Genomic DNA, 21,744 nt, shown 5'->3' with positions numbered 1-21,744 from the left:
AACCAAATTCGACTTCGTATTTTAAGAAGAACACAAACCAAAAACTATATGTTTGCAAATCGAAGGCGATGATATTTTGTTAAAATGATGCATGGATGCCTGCAGGATATTTTGTTTTAGATGTGACACTTTTACGCATAAAAGCTGAAGTACATTCATGTTTATGTCAAATAAGATTGATTTGCAAATATAAAGAAGTGATTGGAGTCTTAGAACAAGAATACACTAAAAAGTTTGCCCCACTACACCAAATATTAGGGCAATGAGTTAATAAAATAGCATTAACATCACGAATGACATTATGTCATTCTTTGTTCGTAAATGATTAACTATGTAATAATAATGTTATATATATATATATATATATATATATATATATATATATATATATATATATATATATATATATATATATATATATATATATATATACACACACACACACACAGATAATATATGAACTTTTTCACTGTAAGAGGTGTTATTTTGTGTTACATATATTTTTAAATTGTATACAGTTCAGCCAGTTGAGTCCATTTTCCTTGAAATGTAATAAATAAATCAGTCTTTCAAATAAGCTTGATATGTATTTCAGATGATAAAAATTATAAATTTGTACTTGTCAAGTAAATCTCTGAAAGCTCAAAAAAGCATTACATGTACATGGTTGGTTAAGTTGTATGTAAAGCAGTAGTTTAATAAAAATAAAGATTGCATTTAAATTTTTAGTAAGCTCCATTTAAACCTTCACCTTAAAGTTAAACGTTCAACTGAATAAATTTATATATATATATATATATATATATTATATAATATATATATATATATATATATATATATATATATATATATATATATATATATATATATATATATATATATATATATATGTAAACGTTCAAGAGCTGTCAAAATGACGTTTGCAGTGAACGTTCGATGCGAACGTTCAAGAACTGTAAATCGGAGTTCACAAAAGTTGGTTCATGTAACGTTAGCAGCGAACATTAAACGGACTAAAACGAACGTTAGGACAACGTTTATTGAACGTTAATTGTTAGCTGGGCTGTGAACCTCCGTATTATTTAAGTCAAGGGTTTTCAACTTTGATATAGGTTTCAACCGTTTGGATGGTTGCAGAATAACATCATCAATAACAAACTTTGAGAGCAAATTCTTTAGAAGGTTCTGTATATTTGGGAACAGGACTGTAATCATTGGCTGTTTTGTTTCTAATGCAACTGTGAAGCCTTCGAAATCATGAGCAATAAAGATGACAGAGTGTGCAATGGCAGGCAACATTTTATTATTTAGTGCTTTCTTAATACGAATGTACCTTTCAGTTGTTGCAATACCTGCTTTACCATTGAACTCTTTTTGATTTGGTAGAACTTTTAAAAAATATTCTCGCAAATTGTCAAACTGCTCCATTACCCTCACTCATACGTCTTGAATGCTTATCCAACGAGTAGAGATATGTCTTAACATCCGTTGACCTTGAAGCTCAGTGAATGATTCCACAGCAAAATATTCTTCAATTCTTTTTGCAGAATATTTAAAAAAACTATGCAAATCAATTGCTAATTGGTCCAAATCAATTCCCTCAAAAATAAACGATTTCAAACCTTCCAAAAATGAATTGGAAACTGTATGGAGCGGACATGACCCAACAGTGATAATGAACTTTTCTTTTTTTTCAAAATCATTTTCTAATTTTTTTAAGAACAATTTATTGACATTAGGACCGTCCATACTGATGGAGAGAATTGACTCTGGTTGCAGCTGAATTTTCCATAACAACTTTTTAAAATGACCAAGGAGGTTTTCCGCAGTACACCTTCCTACAAACAATGTACCCAAGTATGATGTTATTATTTGCTGAAAGTGATTAGAATGGTACGTGGCATAAGCGTCATATTGTTTTTTTGTTTGTGATGTAGTTGTTTCATCAAATCGAAATGTGAATGGCACACATTTCAACTCGTTCCAAATGATTTTTTTAATATAAGGGGCAATGCCGAACTGAATCATATATTTAAGTTTGTCAGATTTTTGTTGATATGCTTTAGCATTTTCAGAATCCGGAAACATACGCTTATACTTAGCATTGTCACTATCAGCTGCAGAAAATGCACAGTTTGAATCAATTATATCTAAGCAACGAACAATTTCAGCTGTAACTACTTGGTCTTCGGTACTTAATGTTATACTTTTTGTAGGTAGCTTTAGAGCTAAACCGTCTGAATTTGTCACAAATTTATACTGTAATCTACCTGATTTTGCATTTTCTTTATGTTTCTTTGACTTCAAATGTAGATTAATCTGGGTTACACCAGCTGAAATGTTAATGTCCACATAACAAAATCTACAGAAGCCATGGTTAACAGACTTATTTTAAGCTTTTATCCATGGATAACTCTTTTCCCAGGATAATTGGTATTTAGTCTTTCCCATACAGAAATAATTACTTCAAAAAAAATTAATTATTTTAACTAAAAAATAAAATAAATAAATTGCACTCTTGGTTGATTAAAAGGTTTATATCAGTATAAAAGAGTCTAGAAAATCATTGTAAGGTTTAATCATTGCAATTGAATCTTTTATATTTCTGTAAAGAAATTCTTTCTTGAAACTTTTATATTTCTGTAAAACTGCTTGCATATGGGGAAGAAGAGGCTCCATAAATCTAATTTAAAAATCTAAACCACCTAAACAATAAAACTACCTAAACCCTTAAACAAAATTGCAGTATGAGGTGATCTTTCTAGTTGTCACATAAAACCCACTGATCAGCAAAACAGGTTTACACCACATCAAAAAAAAGTGTTCTTCAAAATAATTTAACTTAATTTAAGAATCCAGTCATACAAGTGAAAATTTCATTTAAAAGTAAAATTAACTTTCATAAATATGACTATAATTTAACTATTCATGTTTAACATAACAAAATAAACCAAAGGTATTCAAAAATTCAATTTATAACATTTACATGGTTTAATATTCTATTTCAAAAAAAAATAGATTTTAAAACTATGTTAAGTAATAGCTGATATTATACCTAAAACAAAATTAGTAAATTTTGTTTGAAAAACTTTTTATCTTGATTGCCTCCTAAATCCATAAAACATATCACTTTACATATAAAAGTTGTCAAACTTTTAAAAAAAAACAGGCTATTGCCTTAAAAACAGGAAAAAAACAGGAAATCAGGCCAAAATGGAAAAAACAGGAAAAAAGCAGGAAAACAGGCTCTGTAGGAACCCTGTTATTTTCTAAATAAAATAACAAAAATTTTGAAAGACGATGAAAACGCGTTTTTAAATATAAAATTTAGCAGCAAAGAACTGCGCAACGCCGCGAACTCCCTCGCCAAAGGAATAACACCAGGGATAGACGGTATCCCAGTTGAGTTCTATCAAGAATACTGGGATGTTTACGGGGAGGAACTCACTACCCTCGCTAACGAAAATCTGTTTGAAAGGAAAAATCAACTGTCATGGTCCCAACGAACAGCCCTAATCAGTCTCCTCCCAAAGAACGGAGACCCTAAAATGATACAAAACTGGTGACCGATATCTCTGCTGTACACCGATTATAAAATATTTACTAAAGCGCTCGCGCTAAGACTTGCGAAAATCCTCCACAAAATACTGGAACCATCACAGACGTGTTCCTTTCCAGGGAGACAGATCTTCTCTAATCTATTTTTAACTAGAGAAGTGATAGAGTACACAAACAACAAAAACGTCGAAGGCCTTCTCCTGACAGTAGACCAGGAAAAGGCTTTCGACAAAATAGACCGAAAGTTTCTCTTCAGAGCGTTGGAAAGGCTTAACCTCGGTGAAAGTTTCGTAACAGCTATAAAACAATCTGTGAAAAATAACCAATCAATAATCATTAACAACGGCTATATGGGTAAACCTTTCAACATAAAGCGAGGTGTCACACAAGGAGACCCGATCTCGCTCATGCTTTACTGCATAGCTGTAGAATCCCTATCACTCGAAATTAAATAAAACAAAAACACCGACGGAATCCCCATTCCCGGCACCAAAAACAAACTTAAAGTAATGCAATATGCTGATGACACAGCAATATTTGTCAGAAGCCTCGAATCAATAAGCGAACTTTTTAAGATTTTAAACAATTTTGAACAAGCCACGGGCTCCAATGTCAACAAATCAAAAACCAAAGGACTCACGCTCGGCGGCTTTGATTACACCACTTATGAAAACACTTTAAAACAAAATAATCAAGTCATAAACTGGTGCAATCAAAGCGGAATCAAAATATTAGGTACAAACTTCTATACGGACCTAGACGTAACTGCTGCTGCGAATTGGCAAAAAGCCGTCGAAAAACTTAAAAATAAACTAAAATCTTTTAAATATAGAAACGTCTCGCTTCGATGCAAAGCAATATACGTAAACAAATATCTGTATATACGTAAACAAATATCTGTATACCTCTGGCAAAGCGACTACGCGGAGCCAGTGAGACGAAAAATCTTAAACCTGCCCGCGTCGAAAGGAGGGCTCGGTATACTCGATGTGACTCAACAGTGCTTATCACTCAAGACAAAACACCTCCTGCAAATACAAGAAACAGAGCCACCACACGAGAGTGTCTTTTTCCAAAAGTACCTTTTGGCTATGTCTTTATCCGGCCTAGCGAATAGCAAACACCCGCAATGGCGCTTATTTACAAAAAACGATTTCCCGAAAACTCTAAACAGTCCGCCCCTTTTATTATAAAAAACAATAAACTATAGAGATGAAAACTAAAGAACTTGTCAAAAAAATCCAAATGAAAAACCTCCACTTCCCGGGAGACATCCAAAAAGCCCCGGTGAAACCAAGACGCAACAACACGCTACTCATGACAATTAAAACAGATGCCTCGACACTGAATGAAGAGATAGCACTAGCCATCCAACCGTACGCACAGTGGGCCAGGTGGTGGAAAAAAGTATAAAAAAAATATTCTCAAAAATGACATTGTTATATACCATTTTAAAGCTTAAACATCTGGCTTTTATAAAATGTATATATTTCTGTACAGCTCTTATGCCGTTTGCATTTCAAGCTGATAATAAAAAAGGTTTTTTTTTTTTTTAAATTTTTTTTTTTTTTTTTTTTATTTAATAATATTTTTCGTGTTACTAATAAGCATAAAATTGTTATTAATTTTTAAAACTTCATTTTTTATTGCACAATTAAATAAAACTAAGTATTATCTATGAAATGAGCTATTCCAAAGTTATTTTGCAAGTAAGCTATATCAAATAAACTGGTTTCTAATGATGGCGTATTTAAAGTACTTTTTTTAGTGAAAATTTCATTTAAATAACAAAATACTTTTGCGCTCCAGGGTGCTCCAGAAATTTGAGACTTGAAATATCTTGCCCAATATGTACATTATCGATATATATTTTACCTATTGTCGGCGGATGTCAGCTGCGTCTCTATACATGATTTTTACAAGCTTCATCTTTGGGGCAGGGGGGGCCAACATTCTGGTATTTTTTGTGTTCCCAGGCTCCAATCATCGCGATTTTTTAGCAAAACATCTTTTTTTATCACATTAAAATGAACATATAAATATTTGGAGCTTGTTTCATGTCTGGTTGTCCAAATGTCTAATCAAGAATATATTTTTTGTATTTGTAGGCTGAAAATGAAATACTTTGATATCTATGCATTCATCATGCATAAGCCTAATAATTTACAAATATCTGATTCTGGTATTGTGGACAAACTTATTGATGCTATGAATTTGCATTGCAACAAGCAGCAATTAGGAACAATAATAACGCATCTACGAGATAAGTGGCGCAAGTCATATAGCAGCATGGCTCGATTTGAAGAAAAGAATAAAAAATGGCTTCAAAGCCATGTTCCTGAAGATTTAAATGTAACACCAATACCTATTGGAAGACCAATTAAGGCAAACTTTGATGACTACTCTACTAAAACCAAAAAACATAAAATTAGTCACTTAACTGAAATGTATTCTGCTTCTGCTTTACAATTTGCTTCAGAAATTAAACGTAGAAAAGAAAATCCAATTGAAAAAACCTCAAAAAAAGATGGTAGAATGTCTAAAGATGAAGCTCTTTGTCTTCTTTTAGATGCTAGATTGACAAAAGCTTCCTACCAAATTATTCGAAATCAAGCAGTTGAAAAGGGAGTTGATATATATCCTCCATATAATGATGTCCGTGATGCAAAGCTGTTATGCTATCCTGCAGATATAACTGTCTCAGACTTTTCAGCTGAAATAAAACTGCAAGCTTTGGTGGATCATACAGCAAAAAGAATATGCAAGGCACAATATGATGTCCTTTGCACTGAAGGCACTCCAGATAGACTTTCTCTGAGATACAAAATAGGCTTTGATGGTGCCACAGGACAGTCCATATATAAACAAATATCGCAAGGAACGGTAACAAGAAATTTAAACAATGAGCAAGCACTTTTTATTACATGCCTAGTGCCATTAGACTTGTGTGGCTTTAAAAATGGAAAACGGTACCCAGCTTGGCGAAATCCACGACCATCATCAACAATGTACTGTAGACCTCTGCGTTTTAAATTTGAAAAAGAAACGACAGCAGTTTCTAAATCAGAAGAGGATCTCATTAGGCTTGAGATTTCAAATTTGCAAGATACTGAAGTTGATATAAATAATAAAAAAATCAAAATACATCATATAATACAAATTACTATGATTGATGGAAAAGTTCATACTGCTCTCTCAGATGTTACAAATTCTAGTCAATGCTGTACTATATGTGGGGCAAGTCCCAAAGGAATGAATGATATTGAAAAAATGGTTTTGAAAAAGGGTATAACAGGCAGTTATTCATTTGGTTTATCATCCTTACATGCTTGGATACGTTTTTTTGAATGTTTATTACATATTGGATATAAAATGACTTTGAAAAAGTGGCAGGCAAAAACAGTAGAAGATAAATTCAAAGTAAAGGCTTTGAAACAACAAATTCAAAATAGATTTAAAGATGAAATGGGCTTGATAGTTGATGTTCCAAAATCTGGTGGTAGTGGAACATCAAATGATGGAAATACGGCTCGAAGAGCATTTCAAAATGCGGAAAAGTTCGCAGAAATTTTAAATATTGATGTTGAACTGATTCTAAATTTGCATGTTATATTGACAACAATTTCATGTGGTTTAGACATCGACACTGATAAATTTGAGGCTTTCTGTTTAAAAACAGCTCGACTTTATGTTCATCATTATCCTTGGTACTATATGCCCCAATCTCTCCACAAAATTTTAATCCATGGTTCTGAAATTATTAAAACTTTAGCATTACCCATTGGTATGTATTCTGAAGAAGCTCAAGAAGCACGCAATAAAGACTTTCAAAACTATCGTGAACATTTTACAAGAAAAACATCTCGTGTGAAAACTAACCAAGATTTGTTAAATCGACTATTGTGTACATCTGATCCATTTATTGCATCTCTGAGAAAGACAGCAGGAAGTCACACCAAAACGAAAAACTTACCAGCTGGAGTTATTGACTTATTGAGATCATCTACAGATGATATTAGTTTATAAATGTGTCTTATGTACCTTTATAATTTTGGAAATGCGTGTACCTATATGAAAGTGTGACTATGAATTAAAACAAATAGTTATGCTCAATCATATTATAATCATCAAGTTAATTTGCATACTAAGTTTAGAAACAAATGGCTTTAAAAATAACCCTTTAGAACTAAGCATAAATATCTGTTGCTATGCAACTGGGGTTGCCATGGCAACCACAAAAAATCATCATGCTCATTCAAATTATAATCATCCAATTACTTTATATACGAAATTTTGAGGCCTATGGATGAAAGGAAAAAAAGTTATGACTTTTTTCCAAAAATATGGGATTCTGGCCCACTGTGGTACGGTAAGATTATAAATATCAGCTACGGCTATTACAATGACAGCAAATCCACACGGGACGGCCAAAGACTTATACACATAACTCCAACAGTCGAAGTACACAAAATGCCACCCGCACTAGTGATAACCTATAGACTTCAACAACTCTATTTCAAAGGAAAGATGACTCAAACAAAGCCAGCACAACAAGAAACTGAAAAACTGTTCCAAGATCTCGAACTTTCAAACTCAGAACCGGATACCGACTCCGACACCGAAGAAATGACCCAAGCTAACGAACCAACGAAACGAATAGACAACTCAAAAAAAGAAACAAAAACACAGAAAACTGAAAAACAACAACCCACAAACGACACCACAAAAGACGAGACAGAAAAACCCATGCAACCAAAAGAGAAAACAAACACCCCATCTCAAGTTCCAACTGCTATTAACGCAAAATAAAAGATCAACTCAAGCACAACACTCATACCAGACTCAACAGAAACCAAAGAAACCAAACCAAGAAACATATTGAAGGAGAATACATTAACTACAGATGAACAACCACAAACAAACACACTTTCCTCCACCACACCTATGGACATAGACAACCCACCAAACGAAAACACTCAGAAACCAGCAAAACGAAAAAGCGACACGACACCAACACCAAACGGCAAACAGAACGCCGACACTCTAAACAAAACGAAAAGAAAACCACACAGAATATAAACATGTTGACACTCCAAAACCTAAATCATCCAAAATGACGGTAAAAATAACTACAAAGAACACGGCTGGGATGAGAAGGCGACAAAGACGTAGACAGATACTGAACAACATCTGGTGCCTAGACAGCGACATAACTCTACTACAAAAGACCCACATATCCCCAGACCTCTGCGAAGAAACCGAAAAACTGTGGCCAGGAACCATCCACTTCTCACCCGGAAAGGAAAACACCGACGGAATGGCCATATGTTTTAGAGACAAAAACCTGATAACAAACAACGTCATAACGGACAAAAACGCAAGCGCTGTAGGTTCAAATGCTTCTTCTTATCAACCCAAATTAAACAAGGTTTCTCTAGGAGTTTTCAACACAAGAGCTTCTTCCAATGAAAATGCATTGGTTCTAGTATGTTGCTACGGAGACCTTAATTGCAGCATTCAAGACTTCATCTCCGCTTTAAAATCAAAAAATCTTCTCTCTTCTGTGTGGGGAATAACAAGGCATTTCTCACACCACCAATTTGAATTTGCGCTTCACAGTAGTAATGCTCTCACCACGTTCCTCACCAGTGACATTGTTATCAAGGGATGTACTCTTAAATTCAAACAGAAATACATCCCTAAGGTTAATATTTTTGTACAAAACATACCGATTGGAATGCTTAGAAACGGCTACTCGAGCGCTTTATCTGCTTTAGCAACTCACCTAGCAAAAGGAAGAGAAAATGTTGACTCCTTTTACTGTCAAAAAGTTAAGGTGGAGGGCGAGGAAATTTGTACCGGTAATGTTATAATTTTATCAAATTGGAATAATCCAAATATAAACCCGTTACCCAGGTACGAAAACGTGGACGGCCTGACCCTACGATACAAACATAGAGGTCAACCGGAATACAGACCAACATTGGAAAAAGTTGAAAAACCAAATGATACAAAAATCTCTAGCGTACCAACTCCTGAAAATGAACATGTTTCAGCAAAAGAAGTGGAAGCCGATTTTCCAGTCATTTCTAAACCTGAAGAAACGGCCTCTGAAAATATTGAAACCAATGATTCTCGTCCTTCTTTCACTCGAAATCGGCAAAGAGGAAGAAGGGAAAAGAAAAATCCTAAGAAATCAATACAAAGAAATTCACCTCAACCTGCCGCAAATGATAGTGACATTGACTTTAAAATTGCGGAAGAGTCCAAAATTACAAACATCGAAAAACAAAATAGTCCTGCAGAACCATATGTTGAAGAGGATGCTGACCTGAGTTTCGATGAAGAGGATTTCACCACTCCAAGATGAATGGAAGAAACTCAGTGAGTTCTTTTCTTTCCCTATTCCTTTTACTATTTTTTTTAAATTCTTGATCTAAATCTACTTTATCTTTTCTTTTTCTTCTATAAAATTTTATCAGCTTTGGTTATGCCTTTCCAAAAAAAAACAAAACAAAAATGAAAATGACTACTATACAAAAACTTTGTTTGAAATGTCATCTAAACATTTCATCATATTTCATAAATTTTGTTCCTTGTCTAGAGTTCCTAAACGAACTTTCGAAAAACGGTAACTGGTCCTCTCCATTATGGCGGTTAACATTCTAACATGTAATATGCGCGAGTTAAACAACCCGATAAAACGCAACAACTTTTTCGGGTTTCTCCAAAACTCCTCCTATGATCTTATCCTCCTTCAGGAAACGGGCTCCGGATCCACCACAGCAAAACAGTGGAGTGACGAATGGTCGGGTGCGTCCATCTGGAATTCGGGTCCTAGCAGCTCGCGTTTTAGGGTGGCTAACCTCTGCAAGCCAAATATTGAACTAAACAAACTAAAAAGGGATAACCATAGTAGAATGTTAAGTGCCATAAATTGTTATGAAAAACACGACATACAAATCATCAAAGTAAACGCACCAAACATCCCAAGCGACCGTTACGATTTTTTTTGACGGACTGCATGACTTCCCACAAAACACAGGACTCCCCATCATATTAGCTGGCAACTTCAATATGGTGGAAAACGTTACGCTAGACACACAAGACTCTAACTACGCAAATTATCACACAACCGGAACAGTACAACTGGAAATTTTTAAAAAATGCTACAAACTAACAGACGTATGGCGCGCGAAACACAAAGACAAACGGGCATACACTTGGACAAACAAAAACGTCAAATGCAGACTGGACAGAATTTACTGCCGACATGACGACGCGCACAAACATACTGACAAATACTTTCTCGGACCACGACTTTATGACAACCACGCTACATTTTAAAACGGTAAGGAGAGGACCAGAATACTGGAAGCTGAATTGTTCCCTCATTAAAATCGAGGAAGTCCAACAAAACATCAAAAATCATATTCGCGACCTGCGCGCAAAGAAATCCTCCTACTCCTCCACTCTGTATTGGTGGGATGATTTCAAAGCGCTTATAGCGGCGGAAATGCAAAAGATCGCAGCGCGAGCAGGCCAAACCAAAATACGCGAATTCAGGCGCCTTCAACATCACCTCCCCAATCTAGAAAAAAATGTTTTAGCGAACGCAGACGAAATAGCCGCCACGCGAGAAACGCTTTTTGATTTGCAGTTCCCTGGCGTAAGCGTGCGCACAAAGCAGAAACTGCTAGAAGAGGGCGAAAGACCGTCTAAATTTCTTGTCAATCTTCAGAAGTCGCAGCGAAAACAGAAGACCATCTCCGAAATACGGAAAAGCGACGGATCATTGACAACTGAGTCTGGTGACATTCTTCACTCGCTCAAAACCTACTATTAAAACCTGTTCAAGAAAACAGAACTCTGCGAAAACAGTCAAAACTACGTTCTGGCTCACATCAACAAATTTCTAAGCGCGGAGGAAAAACAACCACTAAATGAGCGCCTGACAAAACAAAAGCTAAAGGAGGCGCTGAACAGGTTTGAAAACGAAAAGTCACCAGGCTATGACGGTCTCCCGGCCGAGTTCTATAAAACCTTCTGGCAGAACTTAGAAGACGACTTCGAAGAGCTCGCCAACCATATTTTATTCACAGAAAAGCAGACCGCACCGTCCATGAGAAAATCAATCATATCGCTCATTCCGAAACAAGGTGACTTAACAGACCAGAAGAACTGGCGCCCCATTTCCCTCCTTAGCGCGGACTATAAGATTATAACAAAAGCCCTCGCGCTAAGGCTGTCAAAAGTGATGGGAAAAATCAAAGAGCCAAACCAAACGTGCGGCATCGCGGGAAGAAACATCTTTTCAAATTTACACCTAGTCTGGGATTTAATAGAATACGCTGAGCTTAAACAAACTTCATGCTTCATCTTGTCCATCGACCAAGAAAAGGCTTTTGATAAAGTCGATCGCACCTTTCTTATAAAAATTCTTGAAAAATACAACTTAGGCAAAAACATCATCTCTTTCATAAATACTCTATACTCTAACGTCTCAGCATATATCATCAATGGCGGATTCTTATCACCTTTCTTCCATACAAAGGGCGGTTTCAGGCAGGGAGATCCGCTGTCGCTGCTGCTATACGTTTTCGTCGCGGAAGCGCTAGCTCTGCTGGTCAGAGCGGATGACGGCATCGAGGGCAATCCTTTGCCTCGCACTTCCAAGCCTTTAAAAATCCAACAATATGCCGATGACTCTCTTCTTTTCGCCAGAAACAGCCAATCTGTTCAAAATTTCTTCTGGAAGGTGGGTATCTTTCAAAAAGCCAGCGGTTCTATTATAAACGCGTTTAAAACAAGAGGTTTGGCTCTGGGCGGTTGCGAACCCAGTTCTGATGCTAAACTAAAGGACATAACTTAGGCGAACGGGAACGGATTGAAAATACTGGGAGTCACCTTTTATGCAAGACTAACGCAAACAATAAACTTTAACTGGGTAACAACTCTGTTAAAAGAAGCACTCTTTTCCTCCCTACCAAAAGCGGAGGTCTTGGTATACTCTCACCGAAAGACCAATGTCTCGTGCTCCACCTAAAGACTCTGTTTCAACTGAGACAGAGATGCGCTGGAGACACACATGACTGCCATTATCTTTATAAATACTGGCTGGCGAACTCTTTGACAAAATTCACACACAAACACCCAGACTGGACCTTTCTGAGACAAAACGACTTTCCGAAACACTGGGACGACAAAACGCCACAATATTACAAAACAACAATACAATACTTGACCGAACATCTATCCATATTTGACACAACTAACAAAACCTGCAAATCCATATACACAGAAATAACAAAAAACAAAACGACAGTTGTGACGGCTGAACGCTACTGGACTGGAGTGACAAAAACAAAACTGCCCTTGACATTAATTTGGAAAAGGAACTTCACTTCTCACGCACAAAGAACGACCCAAAACGTACTTTACAGATTCTTACACAACAGTCTACCGACAGCGACATTACTAACGAGAAACTCACGGCAACAAACTTTTAAAAACAAAAACTGCAAAACATGCGGGCGCGTAGAAGACGCGATTCATATCTTCACTTTCTGTCCACCCTCGATCGACATCTGGGAATATTTCAAGCACATATGTAAATCTTTCGTGTCGAGTAGAAGAAAAGAACCGGGAAATTCTATTTTTCTACTTGACATTGCACATTTGTCTGAGAGGCACCCGGTGTCGCGTTTGCTTTTGACGCTCACTCAGAATATAATGGGTGAGATATGGAGCGGACGCTGCCACGCGGTGCTAAGAAACAGAAAAGTGAATGCATAAAATGTTATCCAAAAGATTAAAAAAAAAATTAAAGATATAATCATAGTAAAATATAATCATCACGCTGAAAGGAACACTTTAAACATCTTTCGTGATCTTTTCTGTCACATGGACAAACTGTTATCTTGAAAATGGAAAATTAAAAGTGAACATTTAAACTCACTCAAACGGAAAAGCTTGATCATCAGCTCCGTTCATGAAATCTTTTAATAAATCCTTTTGATCTTATGATCTTATACTAAATTTAACTTATACTGATATGATATGAGAAATCATATCATAATTCTTTATCTATACCTCTTTTTATTCTCTAAAAACTATATAACATCTCAAACACCATGTCTTATTCCTGGCTACTTTTCTATCTTTTCCTTACCTCTTCTTTCTCTTTATGCTTCTTGTAAAACAAAAAAAAAAGAAAAAAAAAAAAAAGAAAAAGAAGAAAAAAACAAACTATTTTCCACTCCACCATCAGACGGAAATATTTATTATGAAAAAGAGAAAACCTTTGTAAAAATAACCTTGTAAATAATATTTATGTATATAAAACACGCTTAAAACTGTAAATACTTATATATTGTAAATATATCCAAAAAAAAAAAAAAATGCATCAAATACTTGCCAATCGCATTTCGTGCATTTTGGGGTTTCGGGAAGGGGAGTTATAAAAAAAAAAAAGAAAAAACTCACGACTGAAAAATGGCATCATATGCTGCTAAAGCTAGCAAAGTTGCTGAGAAAGTCCAGGAAAGAGTTGTTGAATTCCGAATCCGTATGGATCCACCGTGATCTTCCGACCCTTTATACATATCCGAAAAAGCGAAAGAGATTAGCGAAAGAATATCAGTAAGGATTGGGAGGGCCAAAATCGAGCGCTTCACTTACCACCGGGAAGGGCGATGGTTCGCCGTGTTAAAAACATAACCAGACGCGAGCGCCCTTTCCCAAACCCAAGTAGAAATCTCTGATTGCGATCGAGCAGTTACTTTTAAAAGAGGAGAAGATTTTGGATTCCTGATTACAATAAAGTGTGATTACAATAAAGTGTGATCCGACGACGACCTCATCGAAAAACTTTAACACTTTTATTTTTTAGTTTTTATGCTTATCTATTAGATATTTTTATTTGGATTTGCGGGCGCGTAAGACTTCTCTGTAGGAGGGTTTGGCCTGATCAAGGACGGTGTGCATGACTCTTTTAAAAATGGAAAAAATAACCTTTTTCACATCCAATGTCCAAGGACTAAAAGATAAAAATAAAATAAAAACTTTGCTAAGCTATTTATGGAATGAGGGGCGCGACTTCTATCTACTTCAGGAGACTCACCTGGGTGAGAACACGAGGCATCGCGATCCTCTGTCGCCAAAACAACATTCAGACTCTTTTTCAAGGCAGCGACGCTAACGGAAACTATAATTATGTAGCGTTAAATCTAAATCAACAAATATATGTAATCATCAGTCTCTATGCGGCATCCGGATCAACCATAGAAGCGCAGAACGCTAGAATTAAACTCTTCAAAAACCTTAAATCGGAAATGCAATCCAAAAACTTAGCCAACGTCACCGTAGTGATGGGCGGCGATTTTAATTCCACCTTGTGAGAAATTGATAGATACCCTGAGGTATACAGAAGTCCATGTCCCTCTAACAATACTTTAAAAAACCTTTTAAATTTCTTAAACCCTTTAACCCACAAAAGAGAGAGTATACTTTTGCAGCCACGAACGGTGTATCCCACTCGAGAATAGACCGTTTTTACGTCAGCAAACACCAAAGACAAAATATCAACACTTTTCTCGAACCAACAATTCTGACCGACCATTATAAAGCACAAGTATTGGAAATAACATCAAACATTTTAAAAATAGGAAGAGGCATGTGGATCTTAAACAGATCCATCCTAAACAATGAGGAATGCAAAAGCCTCGTAGAATTAGTCTTGAAAGAGTGGGAGCAGCAAAAGCATGCTTTCACGAATATCAAAGACTGGTGGGAAAAAGCTAAAGAAAAAATTAAAAAACGCATCAATACACTATAGTAAAAAACAAAACCAAATAAAAAACAAAAAGGAATACAAGCTTAAAAAACTTCTTAAAAACGCGGCAAAAAAAATGCACCTCTACAACAACATGAGAATTTTATATGGCGAACTGAAACACAAACTTGAACAAATAGAACTTGAAAAAGCAAAAGGAGCGGCGATAAGAGCGCGAATACAATGGCGTCTTGAAGGCAAACGGTACTCAAAATTATTTTTTGATCTTGAAAAACTAAAACTCTCTAAGCGACTCATCATTGAGATTGACTCCCCAAACGGGACACTAAAAAAGGACACCGAGAGTATTACCGAAAAATTTAGAAAATTCTACGAAAAACTGTACAAGAAGAAAGCGAACGATAAAAAAGCGCAAGGCCATCTATTTCAAAACGCAGACGTTAAGCAAGTGTCGCCCGAAGAAAATAACATATTAACAAAAACGATATCAGTCAACGAAGTTAAAAAGACGATCTCAAAGATGAGTAACAACAAATCTCCTGGCTCTAACGGGCTAACTGTTGAGTTTTACAAATCCTTTAAAAATATGGTCAGTGACGAACTGACAAACACTCTAAACCAAGGAGATGACCGCGACCCAAAAGGAAGCGATTATCTCCTGTATTTATAAAAAAGGAAACAAAAAAGATATAAACAACTGGCGCCTGATATCACTAACAAATGTCGACTACAAAATCTTGACAAAAATAATAGCTAAGAGATTTGTCGAAATCTTACCTAAAATAATACATGAGAATCAAACGGCGTGCATTAAAAATAGAACGATAAACTACAACCTAAGCTATACAAGAGACCCCTCATAAAATACGCCATATCCATTCTAAACAAAATCTATACTCCGCTGTCTGCCTTCGAAAACACCTTTAAATTTTTCTTATTCTCACACGCAGAGAAGGTAAATTACTTTAAGCTTGGAAAAAGAATTTTAAACGAACTTATTTATACGATATATTGTAATACAATGAGGTTGTTCCATGACCGTTCGACTTTTACCTGACTGAAATTACTCATGGAATTTCAGTGCGGGCTAAAAAATATTATTTTTGAAGAAAAAGAATTCGCGAACAAAATAACACACTGGACGACTTTCTCATAGAGTCTCAAAGTATCTGGGATGCAGATCTCAAACTAAATTTAGACACGAATTTGAACATCTATCTGAGCTAAAAGAAATACCCAGATACTAATTGAATTAAAAAAACTTTTCGTTTTTTTCGTTTTTTTTCTTCGTTTTTTTCGTATTTCAGTGTTTTTAGGGTCTCCCTCGATTTTTCGATTATTTCGTTTTTTCGATATTTTATGTTTTTTATGTCCTAAGCCATAAGGCAACGTACATCGGCGTCCGTGTGTTTTGTTTCGTGATTTAGTCCTGCGCTTTTTCAGTCTTGTGAAGTCCTATTAGTGTCCGGTCATGGAACAGTGGACCATTATTTGTAAATAATATCGATTGTAACATATTTTCGGACACCTCTGCAAGGCATTCGCCGGAGGAGGAAATAAATACTGAATACCTCAAGTGTAGTATCGTTTATTGATTTTAGTATTTTTTGTAAAGTTTTTTCATTTTAGTTATTTTACGTCGTTGGCTATTTTATGCTATTCAATCCGCATTTAAGACACAAAAGACACCCTGCGTTAGAGATTCACTTCTTTACTCAAAAGCGTTTTTTTTCTCCTCCGTAGAGGCGAAAAACTAAAAAGCAAAACTCTTTCTGTAGCGAAGCCTTTGTTACAGAACGTTTTCCTTTTCCCTGTCTCTTAGCCTAAGAGACATTTCTGAAAAGTATACAGTGTGTCTACTGTATATCAGCTCAAACAATTAAGCCGAAATTATTTCGCAGTGTTTTTTTAAGATTTCCTTTGACAAAAATCTTAGAGTAGCTACACAGCTGCACAAACTTTGTTTTCTCAAAATAGTTTCAAAAAAATCATCTTCAAGCAAAAATAAAAGGAGAGTAAAATATCAAAAATGTCAAACTCAAAGGCAGAGAATCTAAATAAACACAATCCTGAAAACAGCGCCACTGAGACTAGCTCCAGCAGCGCCATTTTAAATATACCACATTCTGCAGACCGTATAACAAAACATTATACGGACCCGAATCCTGCAGCGGAAAACACCGAAAAAATGTTAAGCAGACCCACTCTTTCTTTCGCGGAGGCACTAAAACGCCCGCAGACAAATAGTACACCCCAAGAGCTGTTATCCGGAGCGAGCGGAATTAAAGCAAAAAAAGAGAAAATACACCAACGTATATTCCATACAATAACATTCACCCCTGACCAAACAACGGCCGGGATAGTAAAAAAAGTGACAGAAATAATGTCAACTATACAAAAAGAGACTGGGACGGGAAGTATAACTTTCATCCAGTGTAAAGGCAAAGGCGAATACGCGATAGAAATAAAGAGCAAAAAACAGATTCAAAACCTCCTCCTTAAAGGCCTCCACTTCCCGGGAGATCCACAAAAGGCGCCCACAAAAGCGAGAAGAAACCCGATACTCTTGATAACAATCAAAACGGACGCCTCAACACTCAACGAAGAAATAGCAGAAGCACTGAGCCCTTTCGGTAAGATTGTAAATATTAGTGACGGCTTTTATAATAACAACAGACTTATACGTGACGGGAGAAGACTCGTACATATCACACCAACAGTCGACATCGAAAAAATCCCCCCAACAATAACAATTGACTACAGAATCCACCACATGTACTTCCGAGGAAAAACAACCGACTCCTACACCAATGGAAACAGAGACTACGGTGAAGGACACAAAAACAGACACCCAACAAAAACCATCCAAAAGATAAAGTGTGACGACCCCGACAAAAGGAACAAAACAAAACGACATAAAAACAAAACGAAAACCCAACAGACCAGAAAACTAACCCAACGCACGTTTAGAACACACAAAAACTAAATGAAAATGACTATAACATTAAAGACGATAAACGCTGCAGGTATGCGGAGTCTCCTGAGGAGGATGGAGATTCTGCATAACAAAAGCTTTCAAAATAAAATGTTTTATTTTGAAAGCTGCAGCTTTCAAAATAAAACATAACTCTGATACAAGAAACACACATTACGCCTGACTTATATAGACAAACAGCTACGTTATGCACAGGCACCATACTCTTCAGCTCCGGAAAACGAAACACAGACGGAACACTCATTCACATAAAAAACCCTACAATCAAACCGACAAATATCATAAATAACGAAGAAGGAAAATATCAAATCATAGACATACAAATTGACAAACTCAACTTTACTATTATAAACGTATACGCACCGTCAGGGAACACTACACAACACCAATACAAACGAAAAGACTTCTGGGAAAACCTAACAAAATTACTATGCACACCCAGATTTCGAGACAGACACTACATCCTGGCGGGTGACTTTAACGTGACACTATCAGACAAAGACAGACATTCACCATCCTTACAAAAATACAGATGCCATTCACAACACGCACTACAAGATCTTATATACACTTTAGACGTAGAGGACATTTACCGCACACTCCACCCCAACGAACAAAAATACACACACTATCACAACCAGACAAAGACAAGAGCAAGAATAGACAGAATATGTATTAGAAAGACCCTAAGACGATACATCACAAAAGCAGAACATCAACCCACCACACTATCAGACCACTATAACGCCCCGACGATCACCATGAACGTACAGTCCCAACCGAGAGGAAGGGGTTACTGGATACTAAATAACACCCTACTGAAAGACCAGACATATATAAACCTCATAACAAAACAAAGAACCTGTTATGTTTCTTAACAGATCCAAAGAAAAGTTCGATTTCAGTAAAGCTTTTATTTTTGATTCAGTAATACCAATACAATACAATAATATCACAAACTTAATTTTTATAGTAAAATAGAAAGTTCCTAGAAAGATACAGAACATTCTGGAACGTTATTATATATCTAGAGGGTTCTATGGAAGATTCTCGAATGTTCTGTTGAATCTAGAAAGTTCTAGAATGGACCGTAACAGAACCATACAAACAGAAAAACACCCTGACACCAGACAAATACCCGAATGGTGGGAAAACACAATACAACTGATCAAAAAAATAACCCTGGAATACGCCCACAAAAGACACAAACAGAACAGAGCACAAGAATTTAGACTGACGAGAAAACTAAGACACACTGAGGAAGGAGGAACGCAAACAATTAAACAACATCATAAGCACGAACATTAGACAAAAACTCGAACAAATTCAGAGACGAAAAGAAGAAGCAGCACGGATACGGACAAAACAAATACGGAACAGAGACGGTGAACGCCCGACAAACTTCTTCTGTAACCTGGAAAAACAAAGACAGGCACATCATGAAATCACGAAACTGAGAGACAAACAAGGACAACTACAGCAGGATCCAGAACAGATACTAAACGTCAATACAGACTTTTACGAAACACTATACACAAAAGAAGAACTGAACACACAGGCACAGACAGAAATACTAACCGAAACGAAAACCCCCAGACTCACGGAAACGCAACGACAATTATGCGACGAAGACTACACAGAACAAGACATCACATCAGCACTAAAAACATGAAAAACGAAAAGACACCGGGAACAGAAGAACTAACAGCGGAATTTTATAAAAAATTCTGGCCGCTGTTGACAAAACACTTTACAAAAATGAAAAACGCAATACTGAACCAATCATACTTAACCCAATCACAAAGAGAAGCCATAATAACATGCATATACAAAAAAGGAGACAGAACTGACATAACCAACTGGCGACCTATATCACTACTGAACATCGACTGCAAAATCATTACAAGGACAATCACGAACAGAATAAAACACACACTACCACACATCATCAGTACATACCAAACCGCATGCATCCCACACAGACAAATACACATGAACTTACTATACACAAGAGACATCATTAAGATCGCAAACACAGACAACATGAAAAACACGGCAACAATATCAATAGACCAAATAAAAGCATTCGACCGAGTTACCTGGACATACATACTAAAAACACTGACGAAATTCAACTACGGACCAAAGACTATACAAAACATAAAAACGCTATACACAAACATATCCACGAAAATAAAAACAAACGGACATATATCGAGACCGTTCTACCCGACAAGAGGGGTAAGACAAGGATGCCCTCTATCCATGACGCTGTACATTCTACAAGCAGACATACTACTACAAAACATAACGCAAAACAAACACATAAAAAGAATAAAGACAAACCACCACGAAACAAAAGTAACAGCTTACACGGACGACACACTGTTCTACATCACAAAACTGAAATCCCTACAGAACTTAGACAAAACCCTAAACAAATTCGAAACTGCAACCGGACAGAAACTGAACAGAGACAAATGCCAAGGACTGTGGATAGGACGGAACAAAAACGAAAAAACGGGACCGCTTGGCTTTGACTGGACCGAAAACAAAATACGAACACTATGCCTGACTTTCCCCAATAACGGAACAGAGGATATAACAAAAAACTGGAACAGATGCACACACAAATTCAAAAAAACAAATACAAAACTGGAAAAGACACAACCTCAGTATTAAGGGGAAAATCACAGTAGTGAACACCTTAATACTCAGCAAACTATGGCACACTGTACAAATACTACCGTTACCAAACAAAAAACAGATAGACAAGACCATGAAACCAATTTACGAACTCATATGGAACGACGCCAAGACAAGAATAAACAAAACACAGCTACATCAGACAATACGCAACGGAGGACAAAACGTAATAGATATAACCACAAAAGCACAAACACTACAAACAAAATGGACTATCAAAATACTTACTCAAAATACACATATGCCATGGACAGACACAGCCATATATTTTTTAAACAGATACCGAAACGCAAGACAAATCCTACAGAGACCTAATACACAACTGGGAGACTTTCACCAAAGACATAAAAATACAAGACAACACATTAGAAGCGATACTAAACCAACCGATATAATACAACCCCCTACTGCCAACAAAACCCACTACAGAAAACCCGTTCCCCCCATACCGAGACCCACAAAACACACGAAAACACAAGACATACAAATTATCGCAGACCTATGTAATATATCGACACCAGGACTACTCACAGCAGACCAACTGGAAATACCGCACAAAACATTAGCAGAGTTAACAAACCGGATACCGACCACATGGATACACAAACTGAAAACGGAAACGGCAAATTACACATATCACAAATACATCCCCTCCACTCACATAGAAAACAAAGACAGAAAACTGACACAG

At 36.4% G+C, this 21,744-nt stretch overlaps 3 protein-coding genes and 1 pseudogene across 3 annotated transcripts; 3 read left to right on the top strand and 1 right to left on the bottom strand.

Moving 5' to 3' along the window:
* The window catches only part of LOC149876627 (uncharacterized), a 96,309-nt pseudogene that overhangs the window by 58,442 nt on the left and 16,123 nt on the right, over positions 1-21,744 (top strand).
* On the bottom strand, positions 1,048-1,443 carry LOC149876631 (uncharacterized). Its single transcript, XM_090075247.1, has one exon. The coding sequence runs from the start codon at positions 1,426-1,428 to the stop codon at positions 1,048-1,050; it is 381 nt and encodes a 126-aa protein (XP_089931373.1). The 5' UTR covers positions 1,429-1,443.
* Positions 4,949-6,499, top strand: LOC149876630 (uncharacterized). The gene is made up of 3 exons (XM_090075246.1): positions 4,949-5,097; positions 5,667-6,441; positions 6,491-6,499. Exons 2-3 carry the CDS (start codon positions 5,674-5,676, stop codon positions 6,497-6,499), a joined length of 777 nt encoding a protein of 258 aa, XP_089931372.1. The 5' UTR covers positions 4,949-5,097; positions 5,667-5,673.
* On the top strand, positions 6,338-7,931 carry LOC149876629 (uncharacterized). Its single transcript, XM_090075201.1, has one exon. It carries the CDS (start codon positions 6,565-6,567, stop codon positions 7,582-7,584), a length of 1,020 nt encoding a protein of 339 aa, XP_089931327.1. The 5' UTR covers positions 6,338-6,564; the 3' UTR covers positions 7,585-7,931.

Source organism: Hydra viridissima, unplaced genomic scaffold, assembly GCF_058129835.1.
Source record: "Hydra viridissima isolate aposymbiotic clone 2 unplaced genomic scaffold, HvirCarnegie_v1 scaffold_19, whole genome shotgun sequence".
NCBI lineage: Eukaryota > Metazoa > Cnidaria > Hydrozoa > Anthoathecata > Hydridae > Hydra > Hydra viridissima.
The sequence above is the reverse complement of the archived record's forward strand: the minus strand, read 5'-3'. Positions and strand labels throughout refer to the sequence as shown.